Source organism: Vespula vulgaris, chromosome 15, assembly GCF_905475345.1.
Source record: "Vespula vulgaris chromosome 15, iyVesVulg1.1, whole genome shotgun sequence".
Classification (NCBI taxonomy): Eukaryota; Metazoa; Arthropoda; class Insecta; order Hymenoptera; family Vespidae; genus Vespula; species Vespula vulgaris.
In genome coordinates, this window is record NC_066600.1 from 4,885,001 (window position 1) to 4,904,488 (window position 19,488).

At 31.0% G+C, this 19,488-nt stretch overlaps 2 protein-coding genes across 2 annotated transcripts; both read left to right on the top strand.

Annotated features, from left to right (window-relative positions):
- Positions 1 to 4,877: 4,877 nt before the first annotated feature.
- On the top strand, positions 4,878 to 9,834 carry LOC127069532 (alanine--glyoxylate aminotransferase 2-like). Its single transcript, XM_051006645.1, has 9 exons — positions 4,878 to 5,040; positions 6,417 to 6,511; positions 6,734 to 6,852; positions 6,939 to 7,173; positions 7,456 to 7,546; positions 7,643 to 7,851; positions 8,363 to 8,588; positions 8,677 to 9,075; positions 9,596 to 9,834. Exons 2-9 carry the CDS (start codon positions 6,447 to 6,449, stop codon positions 9,701 to 9,703), a joined length of 1,452 nt encoding a protein of 483 aa, XP_050862602.1. The 5' UTR covers positions 4,878 to 5,040; positions 6,417 to 6,446; the 3' UTR covers positions 9,704 to 9,834.
- Positions 9,835 to 10,690: 856 nt separating this feature from the next.
- Positions 10,691 to 16,859, top strand: LOC127069531 (vitellogenin-like). Its single transcript, XM_051006644.1, has 7 exons — positions 10,691 to 10,839; positions 11,023 to 11,753; positions 11,865 to 12,758; positions 12,850 to 13,894; positions 13,965 to 15,545; positions 15,649 to 16,076; positions 16,159 to 16,859. Exons 1-7 carry the CDS (start codon positions 10,809 to 10,811, stop codon positions 16,714 to 16,716), a joined length of 5,268 nt encoding a protein of 1,755 aa, XP_050862601.1. The 5' UTR covers positions 10,691 to 10,808; the 3' UTR covers positions 16,717 to 16,859.
- Positions 16,860 to 19,488: the final 2,629 nt, after the last annotated feature.

The following is a 19,488-nucleotide window of genomic DNA, read 5'->3' on the forward strand; positions in this document are numbered from 1 at the left end:
TAATTATACATATTATATATAACTATAATTAATTATAATATATATATATATATATATATGTGTGTGTAAAAGAAAAGAAACATTCTATAACTGTTATTGAAAAACCCTATATTTCTTATCCTTACATTGAAATCGTGTCTTTAGCGTTAAGTATCGAAGAAAGTATTGCATACTAATCAATAGCTAAAAATCAGCATGCTGAGATCTAATTCCGAATTGAACAGACGATACAATAATAAATGCTAAAGAGTTTTGTTTTACACATTTACGAAGATTTTACATTAATAAAGAAGCAACAACTTGTCTTCGTTAAACTTTAAATAAATGACGTAAATACATTAAGTAATTCATGTATGGTATAACAAGTAATAATCTCAAACGAAAAATATTAATGAATATACTGAAACAAATATATCTGAAATAAATAAAAATATTATTTATTGCCTAATAATAATCAGAATTACGATGACACGCTTTCATTAACTCTCGTTTGTACTCTATACACGTGTACTTGATATTCGTAATAATTATTTTCTTATCGTATTAATACATAGAATGTAAGATCATAAATTATACAATTTCTCAAGTTAACATTTCTTTGGTAATGACGAAAGTCAAAATCAAATATAATTTTCGCCGTCACGAGAAATCAACTTACAGATTTGATAACGAATATAATACGATATGATATGTTTTATATTGACGAATGATAAGAGCATTCACAAAATAAAAATAATGTTTAGAATTGAGATTCGTGTATGTCTCTTATTAACGATTATATAAATGAATCTTTCCAAATAATATTTAGACTTGTCTTTGAGAAACTTATCGCAAAGTTCAATGCACAATTATGCTAAGATGAGCGTTAAAGTAAACGTTGTATCGTGAAATTTGAAACTATTTCAAAAATATCAAATGATAAATCTTAATTTTCTCATATACGAAGGAACGAGATTTATCAAATCAGTTAAATCTATATAAATCCTATCAATTAGCGAAATATAAATCTTATCAATGAATTTAAATATTCTAAACGAGCAGACATAGAGATAATTCAATATATCTGATCAAATCATTGATAAATATATTTGTTTTGACTTGCATATTTATTTGACTTCAATGAACATTCTAGTATCCTTTTGTTTTCCATTTCGAAATTCAATCAATCTTTGTTTGTCCTAAAAATAAGTATCGAGCTAATTTGCTACCTTACTTGATATCATATTGTCAACAATAAAACGAACGATGCGTAAGTACGTATAATATGAACAAATCTCCAAACTGCAAAATTTCCAAAACCCCAAAATTTCTTCTCCAATTTTTTTCTTTGACTCAATGATTCATTTGTTTCTTTTCTTTCAAATCAACATTATCGATTTATCGTAAAACATATTTGTTATTTCAAATCTTAACGTGCTCAATATTAGCTTCGATCACGGTAGAATACCATTCTAAACAGCGATACGATAACACATATCACGTGTGTACTGCTATCGTCCACGTGCTGCTTCTATCAGTACACACGTTTATACAAATAAACTACCGGTTTACTCTTCAATCCAATTTAATATTTTATACATGGTTATCTTAGTGTTTTAGAAAATAATATAAAAATAACAATTATTATTAAAAGAAAACGGATAGTTAGTTTTTTAAAAATTTTAAGTAAAAAATGTAGGAGAATTAAAAATAAATTTATTAAGTTTATCATAAGAAATTTCATTTGCTTAGCTGACAATTATTCGTAACAAAACGAAAAAAATAGAATACAATTTTTTCTTTTGTAATTATACTCAAATATTTTTTTTTTTAATATTTTGTATTTTTAGTAAATATTCTTTTTATATCGAACAAAGATTTTTTACATTATATTCATTAAAGTACTTTTCAAAATATGTCTTGCGTTTATACAATTTTTTCTTTTTATATTTATTAGATAAACTTTGTCAAATATTTTGTATATTTGCGATACTTTTCTTTGCACTTCTTATAATTGTGTGAAATATATTTTTTTCAATATTTTAAATATTATTTCAAATTATTTTTTAATATTATATAAATATTTTTAATATTATATATTAATAAATTTATACAAACTAAAATTGGCAGAACTTTTCAGTAAACCTAATGTAGGATTATCCAATAAAAATGATCAAATAATTTATTTAAAAATAAACCACATTAAAATTTAATAATACTAATAATATTTTTAATGTAATATGATCGATTGAAATGATATATGAAATACAGTATCGGCCGAATGAAATGCAATATCTTTTATCTCAATACAATCCCTTTTAATGACACTTTTACATAATTGTGTTACAATTTCGCATGTGAAATGCTCAATTGTCAAATTCATCTATCGATTTCGCCAAAATGATCTATCAAATTTCATTTTTAAGATCTTCGATGGTTTGCGGATCGTTGAAAACTTGAGTTTTGACATAGCCCAAAGAGAATAATCCACCATTGCCAAATCGCACGATCTCATTGATCAAATTAACATCATTCCGTCAAAAGAATTTTACACAAACTTTGATCGTATCAATGATGGCCATTTGGCCGATATTGTATTTCATATATAATTGTACTTAATCATACTGTATACATTACAATGAAGAAAAAAATCTTTAATACAAATTTTTTATTTAAAAAAAGAAAAAAGTAAAAGAAAAGAAAAGAGAAAAACATTTGCAAACTCTTATTGAAAAACCCTATATATATATATGGACTGCGCATACGAAATTGTTGTGTGCGCGTTGTGTGTATATGATACAACGAAGAGAGAGGGAAAGAGAGAGAAAGAGAGAGAGAAAGAGAAAGAGAGAAAGTATAGAAGGATAGAGAGGAGAATGAACAGAAAATAAAATTGATTGGAAAGTGGAGCCTCTCTTCTCCTTCCCTCACTCTGCTCTCGTCGTATATGTTCATCTTTGCCTTAGAGTGGAATTTTACCGGACAAAGCGAAGTGTTACGCACGTTTTTCACGAGACAGAGTTACTATTTACGTTCGTGAATGACACGTATATGCGTGCAGTTATGCACTTCTGTTTCTATTAATATTGGCAAGGACACGGTGACGTTCGAATTAAATAGCGAAAACAACTTAAATCTTAAACGAGCTATTTTTTTCAATACCATCTCTTTTGTTTTTATTATAAAATATAATATATGCATATATAATTTAAAAGAAGAAAAGAAAATATCTTTTATATAATTTTGATTTATATTATTACATTTATAATAATTAATTAATATAATTTTTATCATATTACGAATTTCCTAAAAATCAAATTTAAATTTATTTTTAAGAAATCGTGTGGACTACGAGCATATATCTGCTCATATAACAAAAAAATAGAAATCTGGTCGGCAAATGTGACATGCCTGGGTTGCATTTTCACAAAATTTGGGTCCGACCATAAAAGGCTAGCGATTGTAAATCTGAAATTTTCCAAATTTTTCTTTTATGATCTGTATCCGACCGTATTTTCTAACAGACCATATTTTCGGTACGTTTAGTGTATTTCTTCAACATCGAACACAAATCCCTTTGCACGAAATCTCCGTAAAAGAGGCAGAAAAGATCCCATGCACAAAGACTCGTGGAAAATTCCACCGGAACTTGTAATAAATATAGTTCTCGGCACAGATAAAATGTAAATAAAAATTTACTTTCTTTTATGAATCTTTTCACCGCGTAACGATTGAAAATAAAAGACATTTTAGCTGGTCAAGTTAAAAAGAAAAAAAGAAAAGAGATTTTTTATAAATTATCTTTAATATATTCTAATTATTTATACTAATACAAAACGATCGAATAAAGCAGCTTAAAAATACGCAATCGCTATCGTAAATTTCGTGAGAAAAAAAAAGAAACATTTTTTATGAATTAGTCTTAATAGTGTATTCTAATATCTATATGAATAAAACAGATAAATTCTTGTTTCCTCTGACATAATGCTGGTTGAAGTGATAACAGAATAAGAACTGCTTCTATAACATACATAAACACTCTTATTATTCTCTTTCTTACATAATATATCTAAACATATATGTATGTATGTATGTGTGTGTATATATATATTTCTTTTTTTCTTTCTTTTTACAATATTAATCGATCACATGCGATCGTACATATTTAACACGTGATCTGGAAGAGGCCACTCATATCAATAACTCTCACTGCTTCGTGAAATCAAATTATGAGCTAGTCGAGCGCACATCGTTCGTACGTAACCATCTCGTAGCCTTTTACATCTTCATATAGATTCCATATAATCTTTATATATCAAAATAGATAAAAAAAATTCAAATATTTCGAAAGGAAAAGAAAAGACCCTAGTAGGTTCAAATATCATCCGTTGAAAACAAACGAAATGATTCTACGTTTGATACATCCTTTTTTAAACGGGTTAGAATCGAACTTCGTTAAGGAAACACCATAAACGTTATATTATAGATTAAGTTCCATTCTCTATATGGCAAATTAATCTATAATCACTTCCATCGATCTAAACATCTATTATAAAATTTTATCAATATACGACAACGCGACTTAACTCGTAACATATAATTTATTTAATATAAAAAATGAAGACATCGTAAAATAAAAAAAAATATGATATACGATGCAACGTACGTAGACACGTATGTATGTAAGTGTGTACATACGACTACATATGTATGTATGTATGTACTTAACTTAGAAGAATTTATTTATGATTTCCCGTAATAAAGTGATAGCTTATTGTCAATTGCCGGCGTAACGATGACAGTAATATGAAAGACAAAGAGCTTATTAGGACGATAATAATGAGAAAGAGAGGGAAGGAAAGAAAATATAAGAGAGATAGATTGATAGAAGCGTGTCAAAAATGGTGGGAGGAGGAGATAGATGCGCGCGCATCTCCCCATTTGTTCTCTCTCAACTTACGGGCACTATATATGACGTCACCGGAGTAGATTGTGGCACTTAGCTTAGAGTTGCATTCAGAACTCCGAGGAAACCTCTTTTCCAACACCCAAGTTCTACAGGTACGACCTCACCTTCAAATTAATCAATCGATTGATTCGCTCAGACGATAATCTTTATTCGAGGTTATCTTGCGCTCATTGGCGCTATTACGTTAAACGATAATGTATTTTCAATCGTAAATAATTCGCCTTCCTTTATCTTTTATCTCTAACGATTCTTTTCTTTCTTCCTTCCTCTCTTTCTCTTTCTTATCATCTCCTCTAATTCCAGTGCTACGAAGTACTGACACATGCTAAAACTATTACGATTTGTTTTACCCGCCACAATATTATCGACGATCATTTTGAAAAAGAGAAAAGGCGCTAAAAATAATTTATTATTCCGATGTTCTATTATTTTATCGCCTTTTCCGTAACCGACACATATATACAATTTTTTATTATTTTTTCGTTTGAAAAAATTTCATATCGACTTCGTTCAACAAGAAAGAAGGAAAGAGAAAATATAATTATTGTTAGTTATTTATAATCAATGCTGTTTATACAAATAGTTTTATGAATAACTTTATCGAATATCATGTAATATGAATATCAGTATTATGTAAATATTGAATTTATACTCTCTTTTGCACGGAATTGTTTGGAAAATTTAATTCTCTTTTAATTCGGCGTTTTTTCATGAAAACGAAACATGATTACTGATTAATTATATAATCGACGTTGAATATAAATCATCATTTTATTTAAAAATTTAAAATAAATATTAATATTAAATATTGAATATCTATAATTGTCTAGAAAAATTAATTAGTAGCTTTGTTTAATGTAAAATAAAACTAATTATTGATTTATTATATAATCAATATTGGATACGAATATCATTTTGTTAATAATTTTAATGAATATTAATGTTAGATAGTAATATGATTATTATTGTCATATGCTATGTATTTATTAATTATTAACTTAAAAAATTGTACTTCATCATTTAACTATTGTCATAATATAAATAGATATTAATATAAATTGTACATTTTTTTCATTAATTAATGAAGAGACAGACTACTTTTATAGTAATCGACATCTGATTAAGATAGTAACTAATAATGGTATACGTGTTGACGCAAAATTCCAATTTAGAGTATCAGCGTTATCTGTACGCATCGTATAGCATATTATTATCTTAAATCATACAGAAAGATAGTGTTTGTGTGAGTGAATGAGCGAGTGAATGCGAGCATATGTGTGTGTGCGCGCGCGCGCGTATGCGTTTGTGTGTGTAGAAAAATATAGCATCTTTCACTTAAAAGAATCATACATACATTACGATTAATGAACGCGATTATTTTGATAAGCGTGTCATTCAATAAAAAATTGATGACAAAAGATCGCTTGTTATTTTTCCAATGTTTTAAATGAATCTTTTGCCATTCCAGAATCTAAAAATATAAGATAAACTTCCAATCATGGCTGAATCTCTCGAACAGATGCCAAAAACTGACACAATTAAACTTCGCGAACGGCATATCGGGTAAGTTCTTATTGATAAGTCCATATTGTTATAATAAATCTAATGATATTTCCTAATATTTTTATCGATGGTAGATTTATGAAACTCGTATTATTTAAATAACCAATGCTTACATTTTTACGAAGCAATTAAGTCTAACTCGACTCGCTATCTTTTTGATAATACCGAACGAAAAATAAATTGTTAATCATTGTTTTACGTATCTTTTCCCTTTTTTTCTAGACAATCATGCAAACTATTTTACAAGTCTAATCCATTAAAAATTGTCAAAGCTGAAGGACAGTATATGTTCGACGAAAAAGGTGGACGTTATTTGGATTGCATAAACAATGTCGCACATGGTAAGTACATAGATAATACATATTTATATTTTTAAAATGATTAGATCGTTCGCTCGATATCCATTACAATCGGGATTCAATTGCAGTTGGACATTGTCATCCGGATGTTGTAAAAGCCGGACAGGAACAAATGGCATTATTATCAACGAACAATCGTTTTCTACACGACAATATCGTAATCTGTGCGAGACGATTGACTTCTTTAATGCCGGAACCTTTATCTGTTTGTTTTTTTGTTAATTCTGGAAGCGAAGCCAACGATCTTGCGCTTCGTCTAGCACAAACACACACTGGCAATAAGGACATTATCACTCTCGATCAGTACGATCTTTTATATGAGTTCTTCTTTTCTTTTATCTCCTTAATATGAATATCAAAACATGTTTATCGTTTTACAGAAATAAAGATTTTAATTTCAAGCTTTAATTTAATCTACACTTTGAAGTAAATTTTTTTCTTTACTTTTTTCTTTTCTTTTCTTTTTTAAATAAAAATAAATTTTTAAAATGATAAATAGAAATCACGCGTATGTTAGATAATAATATAATTAAAAATGTTATGTAATGTCATTTCATCCAATGACACAAATATTGTTTTTTATAGTGCTTACCATGGTCATTTAACGTCGATGATTGATATCTCGCCATATAAATTTAATCAAATGAAAAATGGAAAGAAGGATTGGGTCCACGTGGTATGACGTACTAATATATTTAAATATTATATTTTAAATGACGATTCTAATCTTACTTTCTAATTTTACTAATGATAATGTCTATCGAACTACTAGGCACCCTGTCCAGACATATATCGTGGTAAATATCGTGATGATGAATATCCTAATCAAGATCTTGGTCTAAAATACGCAGAAGATGTGAAACGGATAAGTGACGACTTGAAGGCTAAAGGCCGAGGTGTTTGTGCATATATTGCGGAGAGTTTAATGTCCGTTGGCGGACAAATTCTTCCTCCTAAAAATTACTTTAAAAATGTTTTCAGGTAATTAAATATTGTTCATACTTATCGTCTTCTTAAATGTTCCTATTCTACATTTTTCTTCAAAACCTTCTACTATAAAAGGACAACTAAATATCTAATTTATCAAAAATTACGTATATTTTCTTAGAAAAAATTGACTTCCAATAATAATCGTACGTGTGTGTGTTGAAGTCAACAAAAAAATAGAATTTATTAGTTAACAAATAAATAAAAAATAAAGCTCACCCAATTGTTTTCACTAACGTTTGTTCTTATTACTTTTTCTGCTGCTTTAACATCAGTACCATCATTTGACAATTTGAGAATTTTAGGCACTTGAAGAAGAAAAAACGCTTTATTCATTATTATCTTTAATTTATTTAATTTTATAATAACAAATAAAAAAAATAGCTTTTTCAGTATAATGATTACGTTTTTGATATTTGTAAAAGAAGAAAGTCTAAAATTCGTCATCCTGATGAATTTGAACGTCGACTAAAAAAAACCTGATATAAAAAATGTACTTATTCAGGTACGTGAGAGAAGCTGGTGGTGTATGCATTGCCGACGAAGTTCAAGTTGGTTTTGGTAGAGTTGGTAGTCACATGTGGGCCTTCCAACTTTATGGAGAAGACGTGGTACCAGATATCGTAACAGTTGGAAAACCAATGGGAAATGGACATCCTGTAGCAGCAGTAATCACGACACCTGAAATCGCAACCAGTTTCAAGAACACTGGAATCGAATATTTCAATACGGTAATTGTCTCCGAAATAAAGAAGAGAATAAATAATTGTAAATGAACTTATTTTATATCTAATCATTTTGAATATGTCCTACTTGCAGTATGGTGGCAATCCAGTATCCTGTGCGGTAGCTAATGCTGTTATGGAAGTGATCGACCGTGATAACTTGCAAGAAAATGCTTTGCAAGTTGGACAACATTTAATAATGGAATTAAAAAAATTATCTAAACGTAGAAAGATCATCGGTGACATTCGTGGTGTGGGCTTGTTTATTGGTATCGAATTAGTACGAAACAGAACTAAGAAGATTCCAGCTACTGCTGAAGCCAGACACATTGTCTCTAGAATGAAAGAAAAGAAAATTCTTGTTAGCAGTGATGGTCCAGATGATAACATTCTCAAATTGAAACCACCTATGGTATTCACCATTGAAAATGCTAACGATTTTGTATCTATTCTCGATGAGGTTTTACAGGAAATTGAAATTGATACCGAAGAGGTAATCTTTCTTTTTCTTTATTTTTTTTACTCCTATAAAATAGTTTCGTGAACGTGATAATGTCGTGCTGTTACTGACGCAATTCGATAGCTATTGGAAAATGATAGCCTCTGACAAGAATTTCCGTTCGAACATGTAACATCTATATTTCATCAATTATATCATATGAAAGCTTCGATAATTTGTTTTTCTCGAATATTCTTTAAATAATCATGATTTGCAAAATAGGTAATGTAAGTGGATGATAAGCACGCGCCAATTATTTTTTCATTATAAGAAACGAAACGAGCGTGGAAACGTTCTTTGCGTCATGCCAACTAATCTTTGTTTATTCCACTACTTTCTCAATAACCTTCATTAATATTTTATTATTAGTATTAATTAACATAAAATGTCGACATAAGTCAATGTCAAGCTCATTAATGTTTCTCGCTTATATTTCATCTTAATTATTCTTACTTTTTTATAATTGATTATCCATAAGTTATATTATTAAAAACTTTTTTTTTCTTTTTTATAGGAATTAGAAGTTACACAGACGGTGATCAAAGCAACAATTTCACAGATGGATCTTGATAATAATTCGGCTCCTACCAAAACAAATTCAGTTTTCGTTCGTGCGAGTTAATTATTTATTTATGGCGATTGAAAAGTCGCAAAGTATTATGCTTTTATAATTATTTTGCGAGAAAATGATATTTTTTAATTAAAAGTGGTATTCTTTTTATAATAAAAAATGTATGCATCTATATATAAAAATTTCTATGTTATTTTTCATCCATTCATTTTATATAATTCTCCATTTAAATAAAAATATAATATTTGTATTTAAACCGACGATTTTCTTCTTTTCTTTTTCTTTGTTCTTTATTCTTTCTTAAAATCGTAATGTATTATACATTACAAACAAAAATGCAAACTATCATACTTAATATTACAATTATAGAGTATTATTTTTATAATATTTATTAGCTATTATAATTACAAAGTATTATATCCTGTAATAATCTTGAACAAAAATGATATTTTGTAATTAAGAATGATGTTTTTTTATAATGAAAAGCGCATCGTTTTCTTCCATATCCTTATTTTATCTATTGCAACAAACTTTATAAAATGTAAAAGTTTATGAAACAATTGAAATTTGTAAAATAATAAGCACATGTAGATATGACGCGAAAAATTATTTAAAACGTATCAGACATACGATTAAGTAATCCTTACCTAAGAAAAAGAGTAAATTAATTAAACTCTGTGAATTAAAAAGCAATATGCAATGTCTGATATCTAATGTTTAAGATACAGTCATCCTTTGTAGAAAATGACAAGGGGTCACTGATAAGATGATTTATTAGAAAATTCAAGATCAACTAATGAACGAGAATTCTCTTTTTCTTGATAAAACCCGAATGTCATTGCGGTTATTAACATGTCACCTTGAAGTATGACACAAACGAAACACAAATAAATTTATTATCTGTGCAAATCCATATTAAAACAGCTTAACTTGTAGTTATTTCAAAGGTCAAAAGAAAATTTTAGCTGAATAGCAAAATACAATCTAGTGAGCTGTAATTTTACACGTGTCGAGTATAATTTGAAGAGTTCGATGATTAGCAACAGAGATGAGGTCGGAGGTCGTGCTGAAACTGCAAAAGATCCGGCAATATAAATACATCATAAGCGTCAGAATTATCATTCCCGTTTGACTTGTTCACTGACACATTGTCAATATGCGGTCTCGTTTTATTCTGCTACTCCTTGGTAAGATTTGCATATTTTTTTCTAAAGCTCCTTAATTGACTCTCCAACGACACTGAACTCTTATTAATTCATCAATATTACATATGTAAAAAATTAAATTGTTTTCAATCGTCTCTATATATGTAAATCCATTCATGTAGTAATATTTAATAAATATTTATTAATACTTCTTTTTCTTTAAAGTTGGAGTTGCCGTGAGTAATCTCGATAACAACATCGAGCATGGCTGGAAAGTTGGGGAAGAATATCAATATCTCGTACGTAGTCGTACTCTCACTGGACTACAGACATTATCTGATCAATACGCTGGTATTCTAATGAAAGCGACGCTAAGGATTCAATGTAACTCGCCCGACACTCTTAGAGCACAATTATTGAAGCCGCAGTATGCTCAGATACACAAGAAACTACCGGACGGTTGGGATTCTCGTATCTCTGATCAGATGTTAGAACACAAGCATCTACCGCTTTCTAACGAACCCTTCGTGATCAAATTGAAACATGGAGTCATAAGAGACTTGATCGTCAGCAAAAATGTACCAACTTGGGAAGTCAATATCATCAAAAGTATCATCAGTCAGTTCCAAGCTGATACGCAAGGAGAAAATTTGAAGGGAAATAAGAATACTCAAATCCCTGAAGATGATAATCCCTTCGCGACGTTCCGTGTCATGGAAGACTGCGTAAGTGGAAAATGTGAGGTCCTCTACGACGTTGTACCATTAACGGAGGACGTTCTCCAACATCGTCCACACATATTGCCAAAACCAGAATTACGTGGCAACGGAGAACACATTTACATAACGAAAACAAGGAACTACGACAAGTGCGAACAACGTATGGACTATTATTTTGGAATAAGTGGAAATGCAAACTGGGAATCCGATATTAGGAACAATGATAAAATCATGAAGGTAAGTATATTGATTGATTTGAAAAATTTATGCGACAAGAAATTGCATTTTACTTGATTGACTTTTAAAAAGATATTAATTTTACATATGACATGTTCATTCGATTCGCAGAAATCATCAACAAGTAACATGGTTATATCTGGAAACCTCAAGAACTTTGTCATACAAACGGCAGTAACGACAACTGAAATAATCATGAAGCCCAGACTTGTAGATGACCAAGAGAGCATCGTAATAAGTAAAATGAATGTGACTCTCGTTAGCGTCAATAAAGTTTCAAGCCCGATACCAGCACCGAATAATCCTGAATCAACTGGAAATCTGGTTTACACTTACAACGATCCATTCTCAAAAACAGTACAGAGACGACTTGGACGACCTAGCGTAAGTCCCAATTCAATGTCCAATGAACTGGATTCTTCTGCCGATTCTGACGAAGACCTACGACTCATGAGGGAGAAATACGGCAAAAGCGATAAGATGAACGTTGTTAGCGACGAGGATAAAGCATTCCGGCAGATGAAGCCAACGTTACACGAAGCACCTAAAAATCCTATGCTACCATTATTCATAGGTAACAATGGCAAGGCGGTCGTGATGTCTGATAAGATCAATTCTGGTAAAATGGTAATGACGCTTGTCCAAGAAATTGCGAGCGAAATGGAAGATCCAAACGTTATGCCTGATCGAGAAACCCTAGAAAAATTCACGATTGTTTCTAGATTGATCAGTAGTATGAGTCTAGAACAGATCAATAAGGCCGAAGGAAGCTTGCATTCTGTTTGGAATGAAATTGGTTCCGACGAAACGAATCGAATGAAAAAGGAGAATGCTAGAGCTGTATTTCGTGATGCCATTGCTAATGCTGGAACTGGACCTGCTCTGATGACCATCAAACGTTGGATCGAGAAGAAGGAGATCGAAGGATGCGAAGCTGCCGATGTTTTGGCGTCCATTCCTAAGACTGCGCGAACACCTACAGCCGAATACGTGGATGCTTTCTTTGTAAGTGTCATTGTTATCATTAACTTATTTACAAATTAAAATATATTTCAAATTTTTCAAATTAGTAACATAATTTACATCTTATGTACAGTCACTGGCAAGTAATCCAGAAGTACAAAAACAAACGTGTCTCAATTCGTCGGCTGTCTTATCCTTCGCTGAACTAGTACATCGCGCTCAAGTTTCTAACAGCAGCATTTACAATCACTATCCAGTTAACGTTTTCGGCCGTTTATCCTCTAGACGAAATGACGCAGTTCTAAGAAAATACATTCCGTTCTTCGCGGAAGAATTAAAGAAAGCTATCAAGGATGGAGATAGTCCAAGGATTCAGGTGTATATTCTCGCTTTAGGTTTAACAGGACATCCAAAGATACTGAACGTTTTAGAACCCTACCTTGAAGGCAAGGAACGAGTATCGACTTACCAACGTTTTCTGATGGTTATGTCTTTGAGAAAATTATGTGAGGTTAAACCTAGCCTGGCTCGTTCTGTCTTATACAAAATCTACCTCAATACCTGGGATGTTCATCAAATTCGTTGCGCTGCTGTCAACTTAATAATGAGAACTAATCCACCGTTAGATATGCTCACGCGGATGGCACAATTCACTAATACCGACTTCAGTGGACAGGTCAATTCAGCCGTTAAATCAGCGATCGAAAGTGCAGCTAACTTGAACTATCCCGAATGGGAAGAACTAACAAGGAATGCTCGCAAAGTGCTTCATTTAATGAATACAGAATCCGATAAGTATTATTACTCAGAGAGTCACTTCACAGAAATGGAAGAAAATGATCAGCTGTCTTACAGAATGATGTTGAATTATATCGGAAGTGTAGATAACGTAATTCCATTGTCCACGCACTTTGCTTTACAACCCTCTTATAACGGCTTCCTCAGTCCTGTTTATGAATTAGATATGAGTATATCGAGCGTAAAAAGTCTATTAGAAATGTATTGGCATAAATCCGAAAAAGGAGATACTGAGGAGTCATTCGCAGAGAAAACTGCAAAAATGCTTCACATTGAATCAGACAATGTTGAGCAAGTCGAAGGAAATGTCTTCTTTAAGACGCCGTACCTTAACCGATACTTCTCTTTTGATAATCATACCATCGAAAGAATTTTACATGGTAAATCTCATTTTAATATATCAATTATAACAATTCTTACCAAAATATATTATTTTTTCCATTGTTCCAGATATGATGTCTCCAAGACATAGTCATCATGTTAACATGAACAAATTGTTGAGTTACGACATTACCTTGAGTTTTCCTACTGAGACTGGCTTACCTTTTGTTTACTCTTTACACGTACCTACAATCAAGAAATTCAGTGTTATAAGTAAGCCAGATATGGAATCTAAATTCGATGTTCGTCTACTTGCTGCTACTAAACATCAAGGAAGAGTTGGATTCATAACGCCATTCGACCACCAAGCATTCATTTCGGGCATCGACAACAACATGCAAGTTTTCCTACCATGCAAACTAGATTTCCGTTTAAATAATGAAAAATCCAGGGTCGACGTAGCACTACAACCATTAAAACAAAATAGCAAAACCAGGCTGGTACACTTTAGCGTGATACCTTACACCTCGCAATATGAAATCCTGTCGTTGCGCCCGTTGCTTTTGGAGAAAAACACTCATAAGATAGAAGAGGAAAAACCAACGCATATTAGAATTCCGAATGATCCTAACAGCGTTTTCTCCGTAGAGGTTGAAGCCGAAAAACTTGTTGAAAAACTTCAACAATGGTTACGGAGTGAAAATAAGTGGGACGACATGGTGACGCCATCATCATTGGCCTCAGGTACATACGAAAAAATCGACGTTTATGTCAAGCCTAATCTACAAGAAAACGAAGCTGTTAAATTCACTGCCACATTAGACACTAAAGAAATTAGATCGAACAATCTTGATACAAACGATGAATCTTGGAAATCCGGCAACAAAGTACTAAAGACAAAGCACCAGGCGCTTGATAGCCCGGCTAGAAGGAAAGAATTTTTACAGGAGGTCTCTAAAGGAATAAATTCTGGAAAGGCGTACGTCATTGATGCAAGTCTGGAAATACCTGGAGTATGGCAGAGTAGTCATGCTTGTACCTTGTGTCTGGCCAGTAGTAACGACGAAAATAAATTCCGAAGTCTTTTCTACTGGTACACGAACATACCTAGTCAAGATATAACTTATCAGATGTGTGGTAACGGTCAGACAAAAAGTTCAGCAACGGCACCTTTCGATTATCAAAAAATACTTGACAGCAATCCAACGAACGAATTCAGCATTAATATTCAATCTGGAAGAACGTGCTCTGAAGACTCACTTGTCACCATCAAAGGACAGATGAAACAAAGTGAAGATTATAAAACGTATGTGCAAAGATCGACAGCAGTAAAGAGATGCAAAGAAAATATGAGCGTCAAAGATTGCCAGAAAGCTACAAAAATGGCTAACAATCTAAACGAAATAGATATGACGATTAATAAACATGGCTCTACTGGAGAATCTGATATTGGATTAGAAGAAGCTATCAATAGCAAGAAGAAATTGTTAACAGGTTTAAACGTACGAGTTAAATCTGAAATTCAGGAATATTCTGACAACAACGACAACGATATGAGGGTTCAGATAAAATTATCACCTGACATGACAAGGGCAGAAGGCACAGTATCTGCATCTGGAAAGACTTTTACTTTCTCCCATATTGATATTACTGACATGGGAATTGATAATGACGAGATGAACGAAAGTGAAGATGACATCTCATGTACAGGTAAACAATTTGATTGATTTAAAATTTGTAAACGTTTTTAACCATACGTTTTATAAATGATTAATGTGCGATCTCTACGTTTAAATAAATGTGCTATTTTCAGCCTCGTGTACACTTGGAAACCACCAAGCAGTAACTTTCGACGGTAAAGTCTATCCTCTGCAACTTGGTAAATGCGCACATGTGTTATTGACCACCTTCCCAAGAAATAATCCAAGTGAACCCAATAAGAGATGGAATATTCTCGAAGATATGAAAGTGACCGTTGTTGCCCAAGAAACGGAAGATAAGAGAAAAGAACTTCAAATTTTGTTGGGTAATGACGAAATTCTGCTTCGATCGTTTGACATGGAACTCTCAGCTTTGGTTAATGGGCAAAAAGTGAAATGCTCAGAGAAACAAAGTTATCAACATGTCAGAAATGATGAAACTCTCTTTGAAATATTTGAACTTCCTGGGCCTGCTATTAAATTGATATCAGATAAATATGATATTGAATTAGTCTACGATAGAAACCATGTACAAATCGAAGTATGTAATACCAAATGCAAAAAATTATATGTTATCTTTAAAATTATAATCCATAATAAACTTGATTACTCTCTCATTCTAGCTCCCTCACACATATCAACAATCCATACGTGGTCTTTGTGGTGACTTCGATGGCCGATCCGAAAATGATTTCGTCACTCCAAAGAACTGCATGCTACAGAAACCAGAAGAATTTGCAGCCACGTATATCTTGAAGGAACGATGCGAAGGACCAGCTTTGAGAAATGCGAAAAAGGCAGAAAGCTCTAAATGCATGAAAAAAGTAATACGTTTCAGTGATGTGATAAGCGATAGAGAAGCTGGACGACCATATGTAAATTGGAAGCAATGGGGTTACCACAAAAAAGAAAATAAGAAACAATGCAATACCTACCGAACTCAAGTTATCTCCAAAGAAGATAAGATCTGTTTCACCACAAGGCCTGTACCAACATGTTCTAGCGGATGTAAACCTGTTGACTCAAAGCTAAAGAAATATCAACTCTATTGTTTACCGAAGAACGAATCAAGTTTAGGAATGAAAAGGAGAGTTGAACAGGGAGCTAATCCTGACTTGAGTCAACGCACTCCTTCTGGTGATGAAATGATCAATGTTCCCCTCGCATGTGTAGCTGCCTGATCAAGAAATATGCAATAAGATATATTTGTTTTTTTTTTTTTTTATTTTATAAAATAATTAATATTATCACTATTGTTATTTGCACAATGTATTATGTTTTCAATATAATATGAAATAAAAAGTAAATATGTAGACATTAATAATATCATATTTATTCAAGTAATCATTATTCAAATCATTTTTCAAATAACATTTACATCAAATATATGAACATAAAAAAAATAGTTTGTTGACAGAAACACATTTCTACTACCTCTATTATCTTAAATATACATTTTCTAGCTGATAAATGATGGTAATGATAATAATAGTCCATACTATTAGAAAATAGCCCCTTAATCATTTTTCATGAAGTTCTATTCCCGAACGCAATTCAGATTAACGCAGATGTACATAATACACTTTGATGTATATAATACAAAAAGAAAAAATAGAAAACAGTGATTATTATGTACATAGCCTTTATATAATATATATATCAAAATTATGCATCGTATTAAATATTATTTAATAATGAAAATACATAATATTACAAAGATAATACCTTGTTATCTAAGATGCAACAGAAATAATTGAATTTTTTGTAAGATTAAAAATGGGTTATTTATTTTTTAATTCAATTTATTTATTTTTTGTTTCATTATATATACTATGTTATTAATTAATATACAATTATAATCACAATTTCTTCACATGATATAAACAGTATGATATAAATAGTACAGAGCTATCAGTGAACATAAAACATACAAAATACTTCATAATTATTGATTCTAACAACGCAGTAAACGAATAATTTCAACAAGAATATAACATAAATTCCTTTTTTGTGATTGTCTGACACGACCAAAAAATTCTAATCGGCGAATAATACTAATTGGAATTCGCGATGAGACCATTCATCAGCCCTAGTTCTATAATGATTTTCTGAACATTTCGAAACGTAAAGAAATGTGTTTCACGATTCTCGCACGTTACGATAACTCGCTCGGTCATTTTATTGGAATTGGACAGATGATTCTATTGCAAAAGTAAGAAAATACGTGACCAATCATTCGTATCAATAGATTCGAATTCCTAAAATATTGTTCGATTTTGGAAAAAGTTGTAGTTCTTTTTAAATTTTATAGACTAAAAAGAGAAAAGTTCTATAAGCAATGTGCAGCATATTGGCAAGTATTTAGATTCGTAATTCAGGAATTGTGTAAGTTCGAGACTAAATAATTTTCCGGTGGTTTTTTTATTGTATCGATGTAAATGAAAATAATGAACTAATTTATTCTTGTTTTCTTTATTTAATAATTTAGTAAGTCAATCTCATATTCAAATCTCATATTTATTTCCTCTACTGATGGCTGACGTGAATTTCGCGGTGATCTGTGCTAGATAAGACATAGCAACGATATAATTTTGTTTGATGACAAATGCATATAAAGTATATTTGTCGATTATTTTTTCAAAATTAATTAGAATTAATAATTAATAATTAGAACATATATATTATATATTATTTTTAGTGAAAATCAAAACACGTGTTCGTTTCTACATTATCTATGAGATTTTTCTCCCAGCACTACTTTGTTACGGTTTCCTCCGTAGGAGTTCACTTTATATTATTACTATTACTACTACTATTATTATAATAATAATATGTAATATAATAATATAGTAATAAAAACAGTAATAAAAAGAAGAGATAAAAGAATATTACGTATATCATGACACATATGATGATAGTAACTTATATTAACAAAAAAAAAAGGAAAACATGTCATTTTATATCATGTTTTATCTCACAACAAATTGTGTCCTTGCTAATTTCGATACATGACCGCCCATTGATAAATACGTCTTATGCAAATGACCTATGACGATAAGTAAAAAACGTTTCTTTTGTTTTCGTCCTTATCGTTTCTCTTTGTCTTACTACCTTAAGATCATAATACATTTGTTTTACCGTAGTACACATGAATCAAAGACTAAGCTTTCAATGACATCAAACAAGATATGATCACGCCGACTTCTTTACCTTCTTCTTCCCTTCTTTCGTAAGATAGATCAATCAACATAGAAGAAAAGTGATCGCTACATTCATGTAGATGCATAACGGGGAAAGATGCTTCAATTGTTTGACACGAACGCGAAGTAGCAGTACTGTACTTTTCTAAATTGAAGGAAAACAACTAAAAATAGAGTTTAAACCATGAATTATCACGTCGTAATTTTTATCCAATTCTGGTGATAAATTATTTATTCGGAAAATAAAAATTTTTTACAAGAGATATCTCCTCAAATTTTCAAAACAGAGTTTTACTTGCGTGAAAATCACGCAAAAATTATTTATATTTAGATGTAATTTTTACAAAGAAAATAATATTTTTTTTAAATCTGGAAATATAATTTCTTGTGAAAAAAACCTTTTCTCTTTCGAATGAACCCTTAATGGTCAAAATTGAACAAAAATTGCAAATATGAGAATTCATTGCGTAAATGCTTGCAAAAGCGTAGAAAGAAAGCTTGCTTAATTTAATGAAATTTTTGTAACAGTTTCGAAATTATCCTTACAAGTAACCAATAGACATAGTTAAATATCTCTTCCCTCATCTATGTTTTCCAAAAAAACGAAAAATTCTCCATCAATATTGCATTTTTTTCACAAAACCCATTTCAAAAGAATGTCTCAGCGTACTTAATATTACGTATATATCTTCGCATATAAACAATTCGTAACTATATCTCTACAAAGTTAGAGATTGCGCAGAAATCCTTGCG

Bases quoted from the DNA above. Each gene is read 5' to 3' on its own strand.
- LOC127069532 (XM_051006645.1), top strand. From the start codon at position 6,447: ATGGCTGAATCTCTCGAACAGATGCCAAAAACTGACACAATTAAACTT. The intron at 7,852-8,362 runs GTAATTAAATAT...GTACTTATTCAG, and splicing joins TACTTTAAAAATGTTTTCAG to GTACGTGAGAGAAGCTGGTG. The intron at 9,076-9,595 runs GTAATCTTTCTT...TCTTTTTTATAG, and splicing joins TTGAAATTGATACCGAAGAG to GAATTAGAAGTTACACAGAC.
- LOC127069531 (XM_051006644.1), top strand. From the start codon at position 10,809: ATGCGGTCTCGTTTTATTCTGCTACTCCTTG. The intron at 12,759-12,849 runs GTAAGTGTCATT...TCTTATGTACAG, and splicing joins AATACGTGGATGCTTTCTTT to TCACTGGCAAGTAATCCAGA. The intron at 16,077-16,158 runs GTATGTAATACC...CTCTCATTCTAG, and splicing joins GAAACCATGTACAAATCGAA to CTCCCTCACACATATCAACA.